Source organism: Callorhinus ursinus, unplaced genomic scaffold, assembly GCF_003265705.2.
Source record: "Callorhinus ursinus isolate GAN/ISIS: 27379988/994484 unplaced genomic scaffold, GSC_fseal_2.0 scaffold12, whole genome shotgun sequence".
Lineage (NCBI taxonomy): Eukaryota > Metazoa > Chordata > Mammalia > Carnivora > Otariidae > Callorhinus > Callorhinus ursinus.
The window spans coordinates 33,242,780-33,259,792 of record NW_027397074.1 but is presented as its reverse complement, the minus strand read 5'-3'; the positions used below and the strand labels follow the sequence as shown (position 1 = coordinate 33,259,792).

The following is a 17,013-nucleotide window of genomic DNA, read 5'->3' as shown; positions in this document are numbered from 1 at the left end:
GTGATATTGTTAATATTTTATTTTATTTTTTTTGATATTGTTAATATTTTAAGCTGTTGTTCCCAGCTTTGCTTAGAAAAATGATAAACTATCACTATATCAATGTTCATACACACCAAATTATATAGACCTGTCCATGTAAGAAGCAGCTGGGTTAAATGTGTTTTTTATTTTTATTTTTTTTATGTTAGTCACCATACATTACATCATTAGTTTTTGATGTAGTGTTCCATGATTCATTGTTTGCGTATAATACCCAGTGCTCCATGCAATATGTGCCCTCCTTAATAGCTGGGTTAAATGTTAATCAAACTAACCTGATTTAGGCTTCTCATTTAAAATTCAGCCTTTTTTCTTTATTCTTCATATGGTACCATGCAACATCTTCTTAATTGGCAACAATATAGCTATTTCTTAGCATTTTAGATCTGTCTAGTATAGAGGAGGATGGCATATCTTTTGAGAGCGTGCATCCAGGGTTAACAAAGGTGAACATTATTAGGTCATATGGCTTCTGTTTTTGAATCAGATCATGTCAAAGAGGCCTAAAAAATTTGAAAATCCATTTAGCTCTTTTCACTTGTGGTAACACTGAAACAGGTGGGAACTTAATTGTATTGAGTTGACCAAATTGAGAGGAATGCCAAGGAAACTGCTGTACTCACCCAGGACACTAGGTGGCACAGTGAGCTGCACACAGGAGATTTCGTCTAGCCTGAGGAGGGCATCTGCAGGAGAGATGGGATTTTATCAGATTCTAGGAGACTCCAAATAAATGTAGGAGGATTGCATTGTCAAGCCAAAGAGCTGTCACTTCCGGTTAGTCCTTTTCAAATGTATCCTAAGCTCGCTTATTTCTGTTGATTACACACATTCTGGTTAGCCACCTATACAGTGTTGAATACACACCTTTATTGACTTGGGTGGTAACGGGTCAAGGACTTATCAGTGTGAATTCCAAGTGACTTCACTGCCTGAAGGTAAAAGCTTCATAGTTCCTGGTTCTTAGTTGGACAGTTAGGAACAGCAGGTAAGCCTCGGTTTTAGCATACTAGTGCTTTGTTCCATTTTCTGTTTGAAACTTAGTATTTTTTTTCTTTTTTATCTCAGAAAGAATTTCACAACACATTTGCATAGTTATGGACACAAAAGAAGATGAGAATCACGTAGGTCATCATCTTGAAGAATTACTAAAAAATGAATTAAATGTAAGTATTCAAAGGTTGAGTTTCATGACATCAAAGAGTTGAGTTCCACTTACTCCCCGTTTTTGAGCTGATGAACTTCTTAGTTGAATTCATACCTAATTGGGCTAAGGAAATGGAAGAAGTAGTAATAAGTGTGAGGTCCATAGGAATTATTTGTAACATTTACCACTAACGACTTGTATTATTTACTTCTTTGACAACTTTTTGTCTTGAAATGTTTTGTTGACAAAATGATTTTATTTAATTTTAAGTCATTTCCCTATTTCTGTTAAAATGTATAACCATCTATCAGGGCTTATGATGAACATGTGATGACCTTTTAACAATATACATGATCAAATTCTACTTAAAAGCTGAAGGAAAAAGTTTATTTAGTTAATTTCATCATGATAGCGCAGTTAGAAGGGGAATGGGCTCTGCTAAGACTGTCTGCTCAGATGGCAGCTTTTTTGCCTAATTTCCTTATCTTAAATTGAAAATGTCAATAACATCTACTTTGTAAAGTTATTAAGAGGATTGACTTTGGAAAGCATCTAACTTGTAGTAAATTTTTGGTGAAGATGAAACTGTAATAATTAAATTTTTGATGATGAGACAGATGTGTATTAAGTAATGAATGCTACTAGTTCCCAAACTTTAGTCCTGATTTAGATACACGAACTGTGAAGAACATAGATCCCTGGAATATATAAAAACTTAGTGAACGGTAGTTTGGGATTAGTTCTAGAATCCAAGTTTTTATACTTCACCTTAGCCAAAAGGCCAAGAAGAGATAGAATCCAAATTTTTAACAAGCTCCCCCAGGTGATATTAATGGCACTTAGTGCCAAATTCTACCCAGTAGCACTTGGAGCAACAACCTAAGCTGAAAGAAAATGACCACCATATCCACTGTCTCTTCAGTGGAAAGGTTATACCATAATCTACTTTGCGATATTGCTTCTATCCATTGACTTTCTGGACATTTCCCCTTCATCCTTGGAAATTTTCGCGTCTTGCGCTCTCTGCTTTCTACCTCGAGTTCACCTATTGAGAACCTATTCCTAAATTCCATTCCCCAGTTTAACTGCTGCATCTTGCAGAATATTTATTGATAACTTTCCACTGTCTGACCCACTGAAGCACCCTTTTGCCTCAAAAATAGTCTTTTACCTTTGGGTAATCTCATTTATTCTTTCTCCAGTCAATGCAGAAGTCACTGAGGTGAGACCCTGAAAGAATATTACTGGAACTCTGGCTATCGATCAACCCTAAGTTTAGAGAGTTGGGTTTTTATACTCTTGTTGAGTACCCAGCTGTTGTGTTCTGTGTGACTAATTCCTTTATGGATCTTTCTAGTATTAGACCCTGCAAGAAATCCCTTTGATAACAATTATTGCAGTATTGACTTTTTATTGCTTCTTTTCCTGTATCTGTTGAATGATGAAATGACATGGAATGTAGGGATACACACAGTAGTACATTACTGGCCTTGTGTGATTTATTCATCACTCTGGCCTCTCAGGTCCTTACCCTTTTCATTCCCAGTGACCTTCATCTACCTATCCATTGGGTCCAGTCTGCATATTGCCATCATCTTAACTGTGCTGACAAAATAAATACTAAGGTTATTTCTTAAGTTCTGACCACAATGTTTTGTCGTTTCATATATTTTGCTAAATTACTCCTGCGCATATTTGAATTTTATAGGAAACCCCAGGTCCCCCATCTTCTCCCTTTCTTTTGGCTACATTTTATTTTATTCCCTTCCTTGCCTAGTTTAGATGTCATATTCTAGGGCTTCAGTGAATCATGAATCTTCTACTGCTGTCCTCAATTCCCTTGTACTTCAAATGCACCCCTTGGTTAAAACTCCAGGTATTTGTCTAACTTTTCACTTCTCTAAGCCTTGACTCAAACTTCATACTGCTGGAGAAAATTATACAGCAGTGCAGATTGTTGCCATTAAAAAATACTGGTCTCCATTCTCCAGTGGGCAAAGAATAATTTATTTATTTTTAAAGTAAGTATACTACGATTGCATAATCAACCCCCCATCCTCCTCTGTGAATATTTTAAACCTCCTGCACTTTGCTCAAACGCTGAACCCAGGTTTTCTTAACTTCACTGTTAGCATTTTGAGCTAGATAATTCTTTGCTGTGAGAGCCTGTCTTCTGCGTTGTATACTGTTCAGCAGCATCCTTGGCCTATACCCACCAGATGCCCCTAGTTGTAGCAACTAAAACATCTCCAGTTACTTACTAGTAAGTGTTGCCTGGATGGGGCAAAATCCCCCTTCAGCTGAGAAAAGCTGGTCCAGTCCCACTGTCTTTAACCCCACTGTCGGGCACGACCCCCACATGGCAGCATTCCTATCTTCCCGGCACTAAACCTCCACGAATCCTATGTCTGTAGCCGTACCCTTAGGAAGACTGTTTCTTCTTCTGAGCTCTGGTTCCCCTCCCTCCTCTTCCCCCATTGCTGTCAACATCCCAGCATATTCAAGTTCCTTCCATTAATTGAAACTAAACAAAACAAAAAATCCTCTTACTCAGGTTACCCTGAAGCCAGCCTTGTTTCGAATAATTTAACTTTTCATTTCTCATTTCAATGTAGCCTGATTTCCAGTCCTACCTTGCATAGGAACTGCTCTCAGCAAGGTCCTCAGTGACCGTCTGGGCAATCCACAAGACATTTATCAGTCCTTATCTTGGTTTATTGCAGTACTTGACCCTCTCGTCTAATACTTTCATCCAGAAGGAATGTCATCCAGTTTTACAATATCTTGTTTTTCTGAACCTCCTTTTTTGTTTGTGGCTTCCTCTTAGTTTTGTTTATAAGATCCTGTTCATAATTTTTAGGTTTCTGTACATGGGTGAGTGGTTTCCTCTGTATAACCATGCTGATGGCTTCACGTATCATCTACTTGCTAGAGAGAAAACCATTCTCTAGCCCTGTATTTAATTATTCACCAGCCTGTGTTTCACAGCTGTAAATTCATTTAGAAGCTCCTCAGACCCTCAAACTTAAGTGTTAGTAGTATTTCACATTTCACAAATTCTTGCTTAAAGCAATTCTCCATCTGCTAAGGTTTCGGCCTCTGACATTTGTATATTTTGCTTATTTCCCTAAACCTGGTGTAATCTTTCAACCATTCTCTATCTCACCCCTGAAACAAATAAAATTCTAAAACACTTGAATTTTATCTCAGTATTCCTCAACTGAGGAATCTGGAGTCTTCCCAGAGCTTAGTGCCGTCTTGAAACCAGGGGGAGATTTATTGAATGCTAAATAAACAAATGGATAAATGATCATAACTTGTTATTACTAACTTGCACATTATATTACGTATTGTACTATGGTATCTGTATAACCAATTATTCCCAACTTAGTGACCTTAAATAACAAACATTCGCTATCTCACAGTTTTTGTGAGACATAAGTCTAGGCACAGCACAGCTTAGGCTTTGGTTCAGGGTCTTTAATATGACTGTAGTCAAGCTGTCCTCTGCAGGCTGAGGCTACAGTCTCACCTGAATCATCCATGGGCCAATGGATCTGCTCCCAGTTCATGCAAATAGTTGTTGTCAGGCCTCAATCCCTTGCCGTGTGGGCTTATCCACAGAGCTGCCTCACAACATGGCATTCAGGATTGAAGGCATGGTCTTTCTGTAACTTGGTCTTAAAAGTAACACCCCATCACTTGTGTCCTATTGTCTTCATTCAAAGTGAGTCAGTATATTCAACCCACACTGAGAGGAGGGGATTATGTGAGATTGTGAATATTGAGAGGTGGGGGAATTTTTAGTGGGTCTCTTTTAGGAGTTGTCTGCCACAAACATAAATCTGTTACTAAGTTAGAAAAGAAAATACCCACTACCATGGCCATCCTAGTTTCCTGTACATGAGAAGCAGTATTATATTTAAGTCTGAGTCTTCTCTATTAGAAATCATTATCCAACCACTGACCATTATCCTTAAATAAATGGAGGCCCAATCTATTTGATATGAAAACTAGTCCTTAGTACTCGAGTTTATCCTATATTCTATATGACAAACCCCAGAGTTGATCAGAAACATCCAAATAGTTTTCTTTTTTTATTGTATTTTATTATGTTAGTCACCATACAATACATCATTAGTTTTGATGTAGTGATCCATGCTTCATTGTTTTCGTATACACCCGGTGCTCCATGCAGTACGTGCCCTCCATACCCATCACCGGGCTAACCCATCCCCCCACCCCTCCCCTCTAGAACCCTCAGTTTGTTTCTCAGAGTCCATAGTGTCTCATAGGTCGTCTCCCCCTCTGATTCCCCCCCTTCATTTTTCCCTTCCTTCTCCTAGTGTCCTCCCTGCTATTCCTTATGTTCCACGAATAAGTGAAACCATATGATAATTGACTTTCTCTCCTTGACTTATTTCACTTAGCATAATCTCCTCCAGTCCCATCCATGTTGATGTAAAAGTTGGGTATTCATCCTTTCTGATGGCCGAGTAATATCCCATCGTATATATGGACCACATCTTCTTTATCCATTCATCTGTTGAAGGGCATCTCGGCTCTTTCCACAGTTTGGCTATTGTGGACATTGCTGCTATGAACATTGGGGTGCATATGGCCCTTCTTTTCACTCCATCTGTGTCTTTGGCACCATACACAAAGATAAACTCAAAATGGATGAGAGACCTCAATGTGAGACCGAATAATTTTCAAATCAGTGACTGACAGATGGAGCTGACTAGCCAAAACCAACAGCCCAAGGACATATTCTAAACAAGAAATGAGTTTAATCACCTGAATTAAATACAGTTCTATCCAATATAAACCAGCCTAACAATTTTCAAATTCTAGTAGAGAAAAGAGTCATTGACTACTTTTTTTAGGTTTTTATGTTGATCATTCCATAGTGTAACCCTAGGTGACCTGTTGTATAATCTGATAAAACATACTTAATATTGACTTAATTTTAAAAGAAATGAGCCCACAAAATAGATAATAGTCTTAACATATTCTTCACAGCTTCAGAAATAGTTTCTGAGCTTTTACTAGGCTTCATTTCTATATTTTTTTCTTTTCCTTTGCTACTTCCTCCATCACTTTTTTAAGATTTTTGTTTTTTTTTTTTTAGAGAGAGCACGTGTGAGCTCAGGGGGTGGTGGGGACCAGAGGGAGAGGCGGCATAGAGAGAATCTCAAGGAAACGCCCCCCCCCCCCCCCACCGAGCATGGAGCCTGACATGGGGCTTGACCTAATGACCTTGAGATCATGATTTGAGTCCAAATCAAGAGTTGGATGCCCAAACTACTGAACCACCTAGGTGCTTAACCCAGATGTCACTTTTGATGATGGAAAATTTCAATTACATACTTAAAAAAAGAAAATATTAAGAATGCTCATGTATCTAGCTTCAACAATTATCAACTCATGACCAATCTTGTTTTCTCTCTACTCATTTAAACCCCTCCAATTATGCTTATGAAAATTTCAGCTATCCTATCTTTTCATCTGTAAATTTCTCAGTATGTGTATGTACAAAAAAGGTTTCATCTTTTAAACTATAATCATATAATTATCTCCAAAATATCCATAGTTGTGCCCTAATATCTTCACATGTCCAGCAGTTGTTCACTTTTCTCCAATTCTATATATTTTATCCTTTCTGTTTCCCATTTGTTGGAATCATTGTATCTTTCAATGTACCTTTCATTCTCTTTCGAGATTGTCCACAAAGTGGGGCACCTGGGTGGCTCAGTTGGTTAAGCAGCTGCCTTTGGCTCAGGTCATGATCCCGGAGTCCTGGGATCGAGCCCTGTATCGGGTTCCCTGCTTCTCCCTCTGCAGCACCCCTTGCTTGTGCCTTTGCTCTCTCAAAACAAACAAACAAACAAACAAACAAACAAAAAAAAACCAACTAAGATTGTCCACAAATAACTATTGGTTTGTATGTCTCTTGAGTTCCTTTTGATCTATAGCTTTTATCTCTCTCTCTTTTTTTAAGCAGATTGTCTTTTAGAAATGCCCACATTAAGGGTTTTACTGTTTGTGACCCTGTGGTGTCACTTATCATGTCTGTCTGTCACCTGTATATTCTGGAAATTGTAGTAAGATCTAGAGGTTTGTTCAGATTCAGACTGAAGTTTTTCTTTGGCAAAAAATACATCATTTTCTTTTTCAAAGGTGGTGATGTATACTTCTCCTAAGAAGTACATAAGTTCAGTCTTTTGTATTTCTTTGGTGTAGACAGACACCAGTGCCTAGAGTCATTATTATATAAAGGTTGCAAAATGATACAAAGTAAAATGAAAAAGTGGAATTGTGGCTTCTGCTCTGGAGATTATCAATGGGGTTTTTATTCTTAAAGATTATAGATAGAGTCATGATTTTAAAATGTATTTGTTGTGATTCAATGCATAGCAGTTATACTTTTACTAATGCTCAAATGGTCCAGTTTTGGCCATTCATTAGAACCTCTTCAAGTTAGCTTGACTCCTTTTCTCATTATGCTAATAGTTTGATAATTTTCCTGCTTTCTGATGTGACATGATGTTCTAGATTCATCTTGACCTCTAGATTCATTTCCTGGCAAAACCTGGAATCAACCATTTCTCTAGCTGGCTGCTACTAAACTGGTTATTGTTTCCAGTTTTTATTTTGCTGAACAGAGGTAGAATACAGTTTCTGTCATTTGTTAAAAAATAAAACACATCCTTAATTCTTATAGATGTTTCCAACTGAAATTAGAAATGGGAATGCAGATTTTTTTAAATGTGTTTTATCTGCCAACTTTCTCTAGTAGTGAAATTTAGTGTTTTCTATAATTCCAACATAACACATTTGCTTTATTTCATGCTAGTTGGTTCCTGAGACTAATGTAAGGTATTTTTTTCTTCACTGTCTTAAGAGTATATCGTGTTTAGGATGTATGATCACATTAATGTGTTCTCCAGTCATTTGGAGTAGTACTTCTAATTGGTTATGATGCTATCTAGATACACAAAATCATTTGGCTTGTTTTTAGACATTGCTTTTTCAAAAGAAATTTTTTTAATTTTATATGATCTTTTATCAAAATCTACAAAGCAAATTACACTCAAAGAAGTCTAACTTTTGTCACTGTCTTCTGTACCCTGTTGCCTCCTCCTTCTCTGGGTAACCAGTTTTTTTGAAGTTTTATGGTTTATTCTTTATATTGTTTATCAGTATCTGTATAATAAATATTGTTTTGTGTTTATTAAGATTTTTCTCCTGTCCTCCTTTGGCTACCTTTATATAAGTATTCCTATGAAACACTTTTTGTCTTTTATTAATATTAATTTAAATTCTTTTGGCTCTTGTCTAATGGGTCTCTCTTCTGGGCAGTGCGGAAAATAACTAGTGTCATCTTTCTGCTACCTCTGCTTTCAGTATCTAATCTGAATTAGTGTCTTTTAATTAACTACCTGCTAACACCTTTAAAATGACAGCAAGCCTTTTTTATATTCTCTTCCATTTATATATGATTACATACTATGTTTCCCTCACAACCATTATTTATTCTTAGATTTATAAGTAAATGTTTGTTTAGTTTTAAGACTTACATTGATATTTTGCAGATCATTTTGGTTCTCTGAAACTAATGCTCCAGGAGATTTCCCAGGGAGAGCTCCTCAACACAGTAGTCCAAGTTCTTGCATGTGAATAAAATTATTCTGTGGTTAAAAATGTACAAGTTGATTTTGGCTCAGTGAAAACATTGGTTCAAAACTTACACCCTGAACACCTTAAATATGGATCTACCTTGTTTTCTATCATGAGGTGTTTGGATCTGGTCTCTTTGCCTGGATGCCCGGTGTATTTTTTTCTTTAAAGTCCAACTGTACTAGAATTTTCTTAGTGTTGGCCCTTTTGGGTTACTATACCTATGTACACTATGTGTTCTTGTAGAGTATAATTTCACATCTTTTTATTTCACGAAATTGTCATGGCATTATTTTGTTTTAGCATTTTCTCATTCCATTACTTTAGTTTTCTTTTTCTGACATTCCTATTTGTTTGCCCATCTTTATAGCTATTACTTTCTCTTGGTTTTTAAAAAATGTTTTAATTTAAACTTTTCATAATTTAAATTTTATTTCTCTTCAGGCATAAGCTGTGATATTTACTTTCTTCTGTGTTCTTCCTAACTTACCTTTCATTTCTGAAACATTTTCTCAGTTTCCCATTTTCTTGTTCTAATCACCTTATTTCTGACTTACTCCAATTCTGACTTCTGTAGTTCTCTTGTTGTTTTAGCTTATTTTTAAATGTTGGGTTGCAGCTTTCACTCATTTTGTGAATGTCTTTCTGAAGTGTGTGTATTGCCTGTAGGCACATTATTTGGCTCTTCATTCACTCATTCATTCATTCATTTAAGAGAGAGTGCATGCATGCAAGAGCTGGTGGGGAGGGGCAGAGGGAGAGAGAAAATCTTAAGCACGCCCCATGGCCAGTGCGGAGCCTGACGTGGGGCTCGATCTCACAACCCCAAGATCATGACTGAAATCAAGAGTTGGATGCTTAACTGACTGAGGCACTCAGGTGCTCTATTCTTTTATTTCTTATGAGATTTGAGGTGCTCTCTTGTGGCTACTTTTTAAGTAAGAGAGTCTTTTAAATCTATTTTTAAGATGAAGGGGTAGGTCAGAATAATTTTTATAGCTTAATTGCATATACTTCTTATTCACTTGTTCCTGAGCTTCCATCCTTGCTACCTTTACCTGGATCTTCTCTTTGACTCCTGATGCACCTCTGTCAATTTAGACTTTTCTGGCTGATGCTTTGACTTAGAAAGTGCTTTCTTAGTTTGGGCCCAGACTCCTAATAATCTCCCAGCAGAGTGAGAACCTTCATGTGTCCCCTTTGTTTTCAACTTTGATTTGGAGACTAGATGGCCTCTTTGAGTTTTTGCTGCTCTTTCCAGAATAGCCTGCTAAGTTATCCAGACAGTACCTGATGATGGTTTTGTATTACTTTCTTTGTAAGTAATCCCCCTCCTCTCTGGCCTGCACATTATCTTAAACCGTGGGGGTCTTTATAGTTGCTGGCAGTTTATCCCTACCTACTAATACTGATTTTGTGATAGATAATATCTACAGGTTTTCAGTTTTGAAGTTTTTTCTTGTACTGTCTGTTTTTATGGAGAGATCTACAGAGACTTGAAGATTAGAACAACTCTTTCCAGAATCTTCTTTCCTTTATTCTTTATGTGTGCTCTGCTTGATATATCTAATTTTTAAGCACTTAAGTTTCTCTCTGAATTTCAAGTGTCTAATTGATTTATAAATATACATGATAACTTTAGAACTTGAAAAAATTAGGCTTGATTTGAAGTTAGGGATTTCCTTCATGTAATAAAACTAAGATGTATGCGGATGTTCAAAAGAAAGAAGTACCACTGATTTGGTGCCTGGGTGGTGTAGTCATTTAAGTGTGGGATCTCAAGGGTGGTGAGATCCAGCCCTGTCTCGCGCTTTGTGTGGAGTTTGCTTGAGATTCTCTCTCCCCCTCCTTCTGCCCCTCCTGCTCATGCGGTCTCTTGTGTGTGCTCTCACTGTCTCTCTCTTTCTCAAATACTTAAGTAAATCTGAAAAAAAAAAAAGTACCACTGTTTCTCAAGCACCCCTTAATTGTAATATACTCCTTTGAGGAGATATATTGGATTTTTTAAAACTAAGAGTTCATGTAGAACTTACAAAAAAGAACTTTGTGTGTTCTGTAAAGTTAGAGAATCTCAGTTGACTTGGAAGGAGCTGTCATTCAAAAATCTGTCCTGGCTTCTAAATTTGCCTAAAAACCATTAAACCACAGAAGGAATTAACAAAATGTTTTCTCTCAAACACCCACAACACTAACAGTTGGAGTGCCTTTTATATGCCAGAGACTATGCTATGTGCCTTGATCCTTTAAAATAATCTACCCCCCTTATTTTACAAATAGAGGAAAACTCTGGTTTAATGATTTACCTGAGATCACATAACTATTGAGTGCAGGTGCTGATTGATTCATTATGATTTCTATTAAATATTCTTCTAAGAAAAGGTAAAACAAAAGACCTAAAAAAACAGATGTTTAACAGGGTTTAATCCTAATGTTAGGAAGAAGTCCCCTTGGGTAAGGAATTGCTTAATTTTATATATTTTTCTCCCCCATAAGGGAAAATTTATCTTGTGTCATTTTTCAGCCCATAAGTTACAGACAAACACAAAACACCCCATTTTCTAATATTTTTACCTCCCAGAGCTTTTGTCTCACTCTGAAAAGAACATATAAAAAGGCTGAAGTCACCAGGATTGAAATCAAGTCACCTGCTGGGCAGATCAGTGAGGGTGTGGAGCTGCTCAGTACACAGTGGGAGGATTGTCTTACTGGCATGAAAAGAAAAAATGATTCTCATTGAAACTAAAGGAAGAGATTGGGTATGTGTGTTATAATTATCTGTGCTAGATTTTTGAAACTTACCTTAGGAGGTGAACTGAATAAACTCTAACAATGCACACCAAATACATGGAAGAGGTTGGTTAAAAAGTATAATAAGGAACTAAGTAAGGAATACCCTTCCTAACCTCCATACATAAGAACATTTCACTCATACTTGAATTTCAAGGCTTTATTATCAGGCTTGTTATATTTCTTGATTTCTTAAGGAATTTGAAGTATTTCATGGACCACACCTACTTTAGAGCTTGAGCTATCCAAATGTACATAAGACAGTAATGGAAGAGTCTGTTATTGTTTTCTAACTCAACAAATAGTGAAAAATAGTTTATGATATATACTTTGCTGAGTAGTAAAGGATTTATAAGTAAAGGCTTTATAAGAATGTGGTCCTTCATTAGTCCTTAATTCCCTAATTACCAAATAATACATGCCTGTTAAGATTTAGTCACTGGATACTGGGAGTTGAACTAAACAAGTGTGGTTCCTTCAAGGGTTATCTGGAACATAGTGTTGAATCGGGGATAACACAGTAAATGAATTCAAAAAGATGTTTGGTTACAAATGGTGATAACAGTTGTAAGCAGTAGGTAAAGTATGCTAATGTGAGAGAGAGCCCTGGAAAATCCTTTAGATTGCAGAAGGAGGGCAGTGAGCTAGAATCTCTTGGTGGATAAGACATTGAGTTAAACCTCTAAGTGTAGTCAGAAGTTAGCTAAGAGAAATCCAGGAGGAAGAGTGTGTAAAAGGCATTCAGAGAGTTGTGTTGAGTGGGCTGAAAGAAGACTCCTATGGTTGAAGTGGAGGTGAAGTGTTGGGACGTGGGGACAGGCTCTGTGAAGGTTACTATCATCACCAGTGCTGCTACTGTTGTTACCGATATTTTGTCCTAAGAGCAAAATGAACTGATGGAAAACTTGAGCTGGAAATGATATAAACCAGTTATATCTATAAAAAGATTATGTTGGGTATTGCTTCTTAAAGTTCTGTAGAAGGTGACATGTAGTATTTAATGTTTTCTTACATCACATTTACCCCTACAAGCCCGGGTCTTTTCAACCCATTTTTCATTGATATAATAAAAGAAATGAAGTTCTTAAAGAGTGTTTATCTTATATTTGGAACAAACAGGGACTATAGGAGATTTTCTTGTATTTGCTTATCCACTCCTTCCTGTTTCCTGGAGCACATAATTTCATTACTGTTCTGTGTAGGAACTGATGACTAGCAGGATATGACTGAGACACATTTGTTTTCCTGGGTGTAAGGCATCCTTTGGTTTTGTTGAGGCTGTCTGTGATACCTAGTTTATTCTGCCTAATGCCCTTAAGGTTGTGGCCAGGGAGTATATGGATCTGTGCTTTTTATTATAGACCTAACTAGATTCAATGTATGACATAGTTAAACAAATCATCAAAAATAGTAAATGAAATAAGAGCAGAAATGAAGGAAACAGAACAAATTAAGTCATTGCAACATGGTAAGACCCATTCAAAATGGGGTTATTTTATGCTTATTTTGACATGTAACACAATATTTGCTTTAAAGATAAAGGATTTGTTCATTTTTTGGAGCTGAACACAGTGAAGTATAGTGAAATAACACAGTAAACACTACCGTGGGACCGCTGACTGAACAGTACCAACACAATTCAGTTAGAATATGTGGTTTTGGTGTATATACAAGACTACCGAAACTAGTTGAAGACCATCCAATTAATTTCTTTGAGTTTATTTGGGATGCTAGCCAGATTTCCTGATCAGTTTTCCAGAGGTTAAAAAAAAAAGTTCAAAATTATTGGACCACCTAGTTGCCCTGGATGGTATTAATTATATTCGTGCTGTATTTAATAAAATTAACAGTTTATAATTACAACTGCTTGTCATAGTTTTAGAGTCATTATTAATGAGGGAGTAAATATAGTCTTCAAATACCACTTTGTGTACTTTATATACATATCTACATTTTTTGTCTCTGTATGTTTTTGAGTCACAGGCACATAATGAAATATTACCCTTTCTCAAGGAACCAGATGGTTAATTTGGAAAAATGATATTCTGCATCCTTGTCCACTTAGGAATGAGGTCATTGTTCACAAGTTCTAGACAACTGTTATGCTGAGTTAAAAACAAATCAAAAGAATACCCAACATTTACTTTGGGGCATATATTTGTAAAAAAATCAGCTCTTCTAATTCAGGAAATTAATTGATTTTACATACATACATGGTAAACATGTTTAGGAGGAAAGTCTATAAAAAACTGAAAAAATGGGGAAAAAACAGTTGGAGTGTAGGTTATAGTTTCTATCCTTCATCAGTTGATACTAATGAATAATATATATTCCCTTGTTTTCTTATGCTATTTAAAGTGAGATACAGTTTTAGAGCTTATTTACTGTGCTTTCACTTCACTTTATTGATTTTTTGGTTCCAAATATAGGATACATGTTTTTAAAATAACATTTTATAATTTGATTTATTGTGTCTCCCCTCATGAGTTTGGAGATGAATTTCATTTCAACTATTTGCATGCAGTATAACTCTATTTTGTAATACCATTAAGTAGTTTATTCTATTGTTCTTATGGCTTTAGCTAAATAATGGCTCTCGGGTTTTTGTTGTTCCAGGGAAACTGAACCAAATATATCCATTTGAGCTTGTAGTCATAATAAATTATCCATAGCATCTTGTTTCCAAAGCCTGGAAGTACTTGCCTGCTTAAATTCAAATCTCTTTTTCTCTTGGATGGATACTATATCCTTTCAGTGCCTGTTCACTGTCTATGAGTCAAAGTCTATACAGCTTGACCAGTTATTTGATCTCTTTCATAGTCTATACTGAACCTTTCACTCACTAAATTCTCTTTATTGTAGTCAAACATACTATCGTGCTCATGCCCTGGAATTCAGTAGTTTTCTGTCCTTTTCACCTAGCATTCTGTTTAATTATATTTCCATCCCTACTAGGGATTTCATTTGAGGCTCAGTTTAATAACTCTTTTCATGAAGTTATCCCCATTTTTCTGATTCTTGGACTTCCTAAACTACTCATCAGCAGCGGTGTCACTGTGCATGTTCTGCCTTTTATTGTTATATTCTTATACCCATCTCTTTCACCATTTCTTTTATCACTGATCCTTGCACAAGGCTGTATATATGGTGAGAACCAGATACATAGTTGTGGTTAATGGTGATAGGATGATGAACAAGCAAGCTTCTGGAAAACCTCTCCACCTGGATGTCAGCCAAATACATTTCTGGAGATAAAGAGGTAGCCGCTGGGCATCCATCAATCACGTGAACTGTTGAGAGGAGTTTAGAAAAGTACGCCCAAGAAGTTCTAATTGATTTCCCAGCCATAAGACAACTATTTTCACAAAAGGAGGGAAGGGAAGGGCAAAGAGCAGATGTTAGAGAGATGAGATGAACTGGAGTCAGCCAGAGTGATGAAGTTAAAGTTGGTATCCAAAGGCCTTCTGTCAGGAAAGGAGGGAGAGAGGGAGAGGGAGAGAGGGAGAGAGAGAGAGAGAGAGGAGGAAATGAGCTGTGCAGAGGGGGCTCTGAAGTCGGGTGAAGAAATAAGTCCATAAGCAACACTTTAAGGTTTGTTCTTTAGAACCTAAAATAGGATTCTACATCAAGATACAAATCTACCTTTCTTTATTAACTGGGCATATACGGCTTAAAAAATATCCTGAAGTGTGCACGTGTTCACACACTTCTGAAATAAGTCACATGATCTTTTTTTAGTTACTTTTGCCTGAAAAGTAATTTATCTTTAGTATTATAAGAACATTTTGGACCTATACACTAAATAATGTATATTCAATAGGTTACTAATATACAGCTTATAATGAAAAGTTGTATGAAATGGAAATTTTATTTTCTACGTAAATTTGGGAATTACATTTCTCAGTAGAGAGGAAAATACAATAATGAAAATTTTTTTGCTTACTATGTAGGATTTGAACAATTACAGTGGTAGTATTTGGATTGTACAAGTGTTGGGATGGTATTAAATATTGCCTAAAAGTTAATCTAGTGGATAGTTCCTCTGTGATAGAAGAGCATGTGAAATCACTAAGCTGCTCATACACGACTGTAGCTGCTGATGGTTTCTTGTGTATTTCCTATCTAATTTAAAATTAAAGATGGTGAAAAAACAAGATACAGAGCTTACTGAGTTGCAAATCTGGTTTTAATATATACCTCCTTTTACCTACTCATTTTGAATATACACTTGTCACATTTGTGGTGTGATAAAAATATTAAAACACTTGATAAAAATCAATTTTAGTATTTCCCTTATAAAAAGAATGACTATATTAAAGCCTTAAAGTTGCTAGAATATTACTGTTTTTGGTATCACATATTGATTCACAAATAAATGCTGAATACCCAAAACTAGAACTCTCCGTCTAATGCAGGATTTTGCAGTAGCTATGCTTTTGACTTACTTGTATAGATAGTTTTTTTTCTTGGAGGTTGGCCAGTGTGTGCATCATAGAATATATGACAGCATCCCTGTCCTCTGTCTGCTAGGTGCCAGTGGTAGTTTCCTATCCCACATGTGACAACTGAAAATGTGTCCTGACTTTGCTGACTTGACAAAGTTGCCCTGAGTTAAGAACTGCTAGTACAGTCTGTTAGGTTTCATGAATGCTCAAATTTTACGGTGGGTTGGGAGTAAAGCCATATGTGTTGTACTTGTAATTTCTAATGAATGGCTACATGTAATAAACTATAGTCTTCAGTAGACTATTTAAATCATCAATAAAACTGACTTGAAACTGTTGTTGGTGTTGATTCTAATTAATCTAAATCCATGATATTTTGACTAGAATTTAACTTGTGCATACTTTATTAGGGCATAATTATATAGGAAATGGGCTCTAATTATACTTCTATATATCTGGACAGTGTCTAGTTACTTAGAAAAAGTTAAAATTTTGTAAAAGTAAGTTAGATTATGCTATAAATTTGGTTACAAATTTGGAAAAAAAATAGTTGAAGTAATTCTTTAATGTTACTCATGTATATTTGCCATACTGATTAAATCAAGATATGGGTAATTTATTTTATATGATATGGAAATGCAATGGCTTCAGTAGAGTCCAAGTTAAAATTATATTCTGATGGCTATATGGAAGCACACTCTTGAAATGAGAAATTTTCTCATTTCTACTGAAAATGAGAGTGGGCTTTTAGATTAAAGTGGGTTCAAATGCTCTAACCTCTTGCTGCCTCAAAGTGGGTTCCATGAGCCAGTTTTAGCAACATCAGCTGGAAGCTTGTTAGAAATGCAGATTCTTAGACGCCCAACACATGTCTACAGGAATAAAAATCTCTATTTTTAACAAGATTCCTGG

At 36.1% G+C, this 17,013-nt stretch overlaps 1 protein-coding gene across 1 annotated transcript in view; it reads left to right on the top strand.

Moving 5' to 3' along the window:
• Positions 1-17,013, top strand: part of CRPPA (CDP-L-ribitol pyrophosphorylase A) — a 408,855-nt gene that overhangs the window by 121,964 nt on the left and 269,878 nt on the right. The window contains exon 6 of the mRNA XM_025873381.2: positions 1,111-1,208. Coding sequence (XP_025729166.2) covers positions 1,111-1,208 — 98 coding nt within the window. The remainder of the gene's footprint in view (positions 1-1,110; positions 1,209-17,013) is intronic.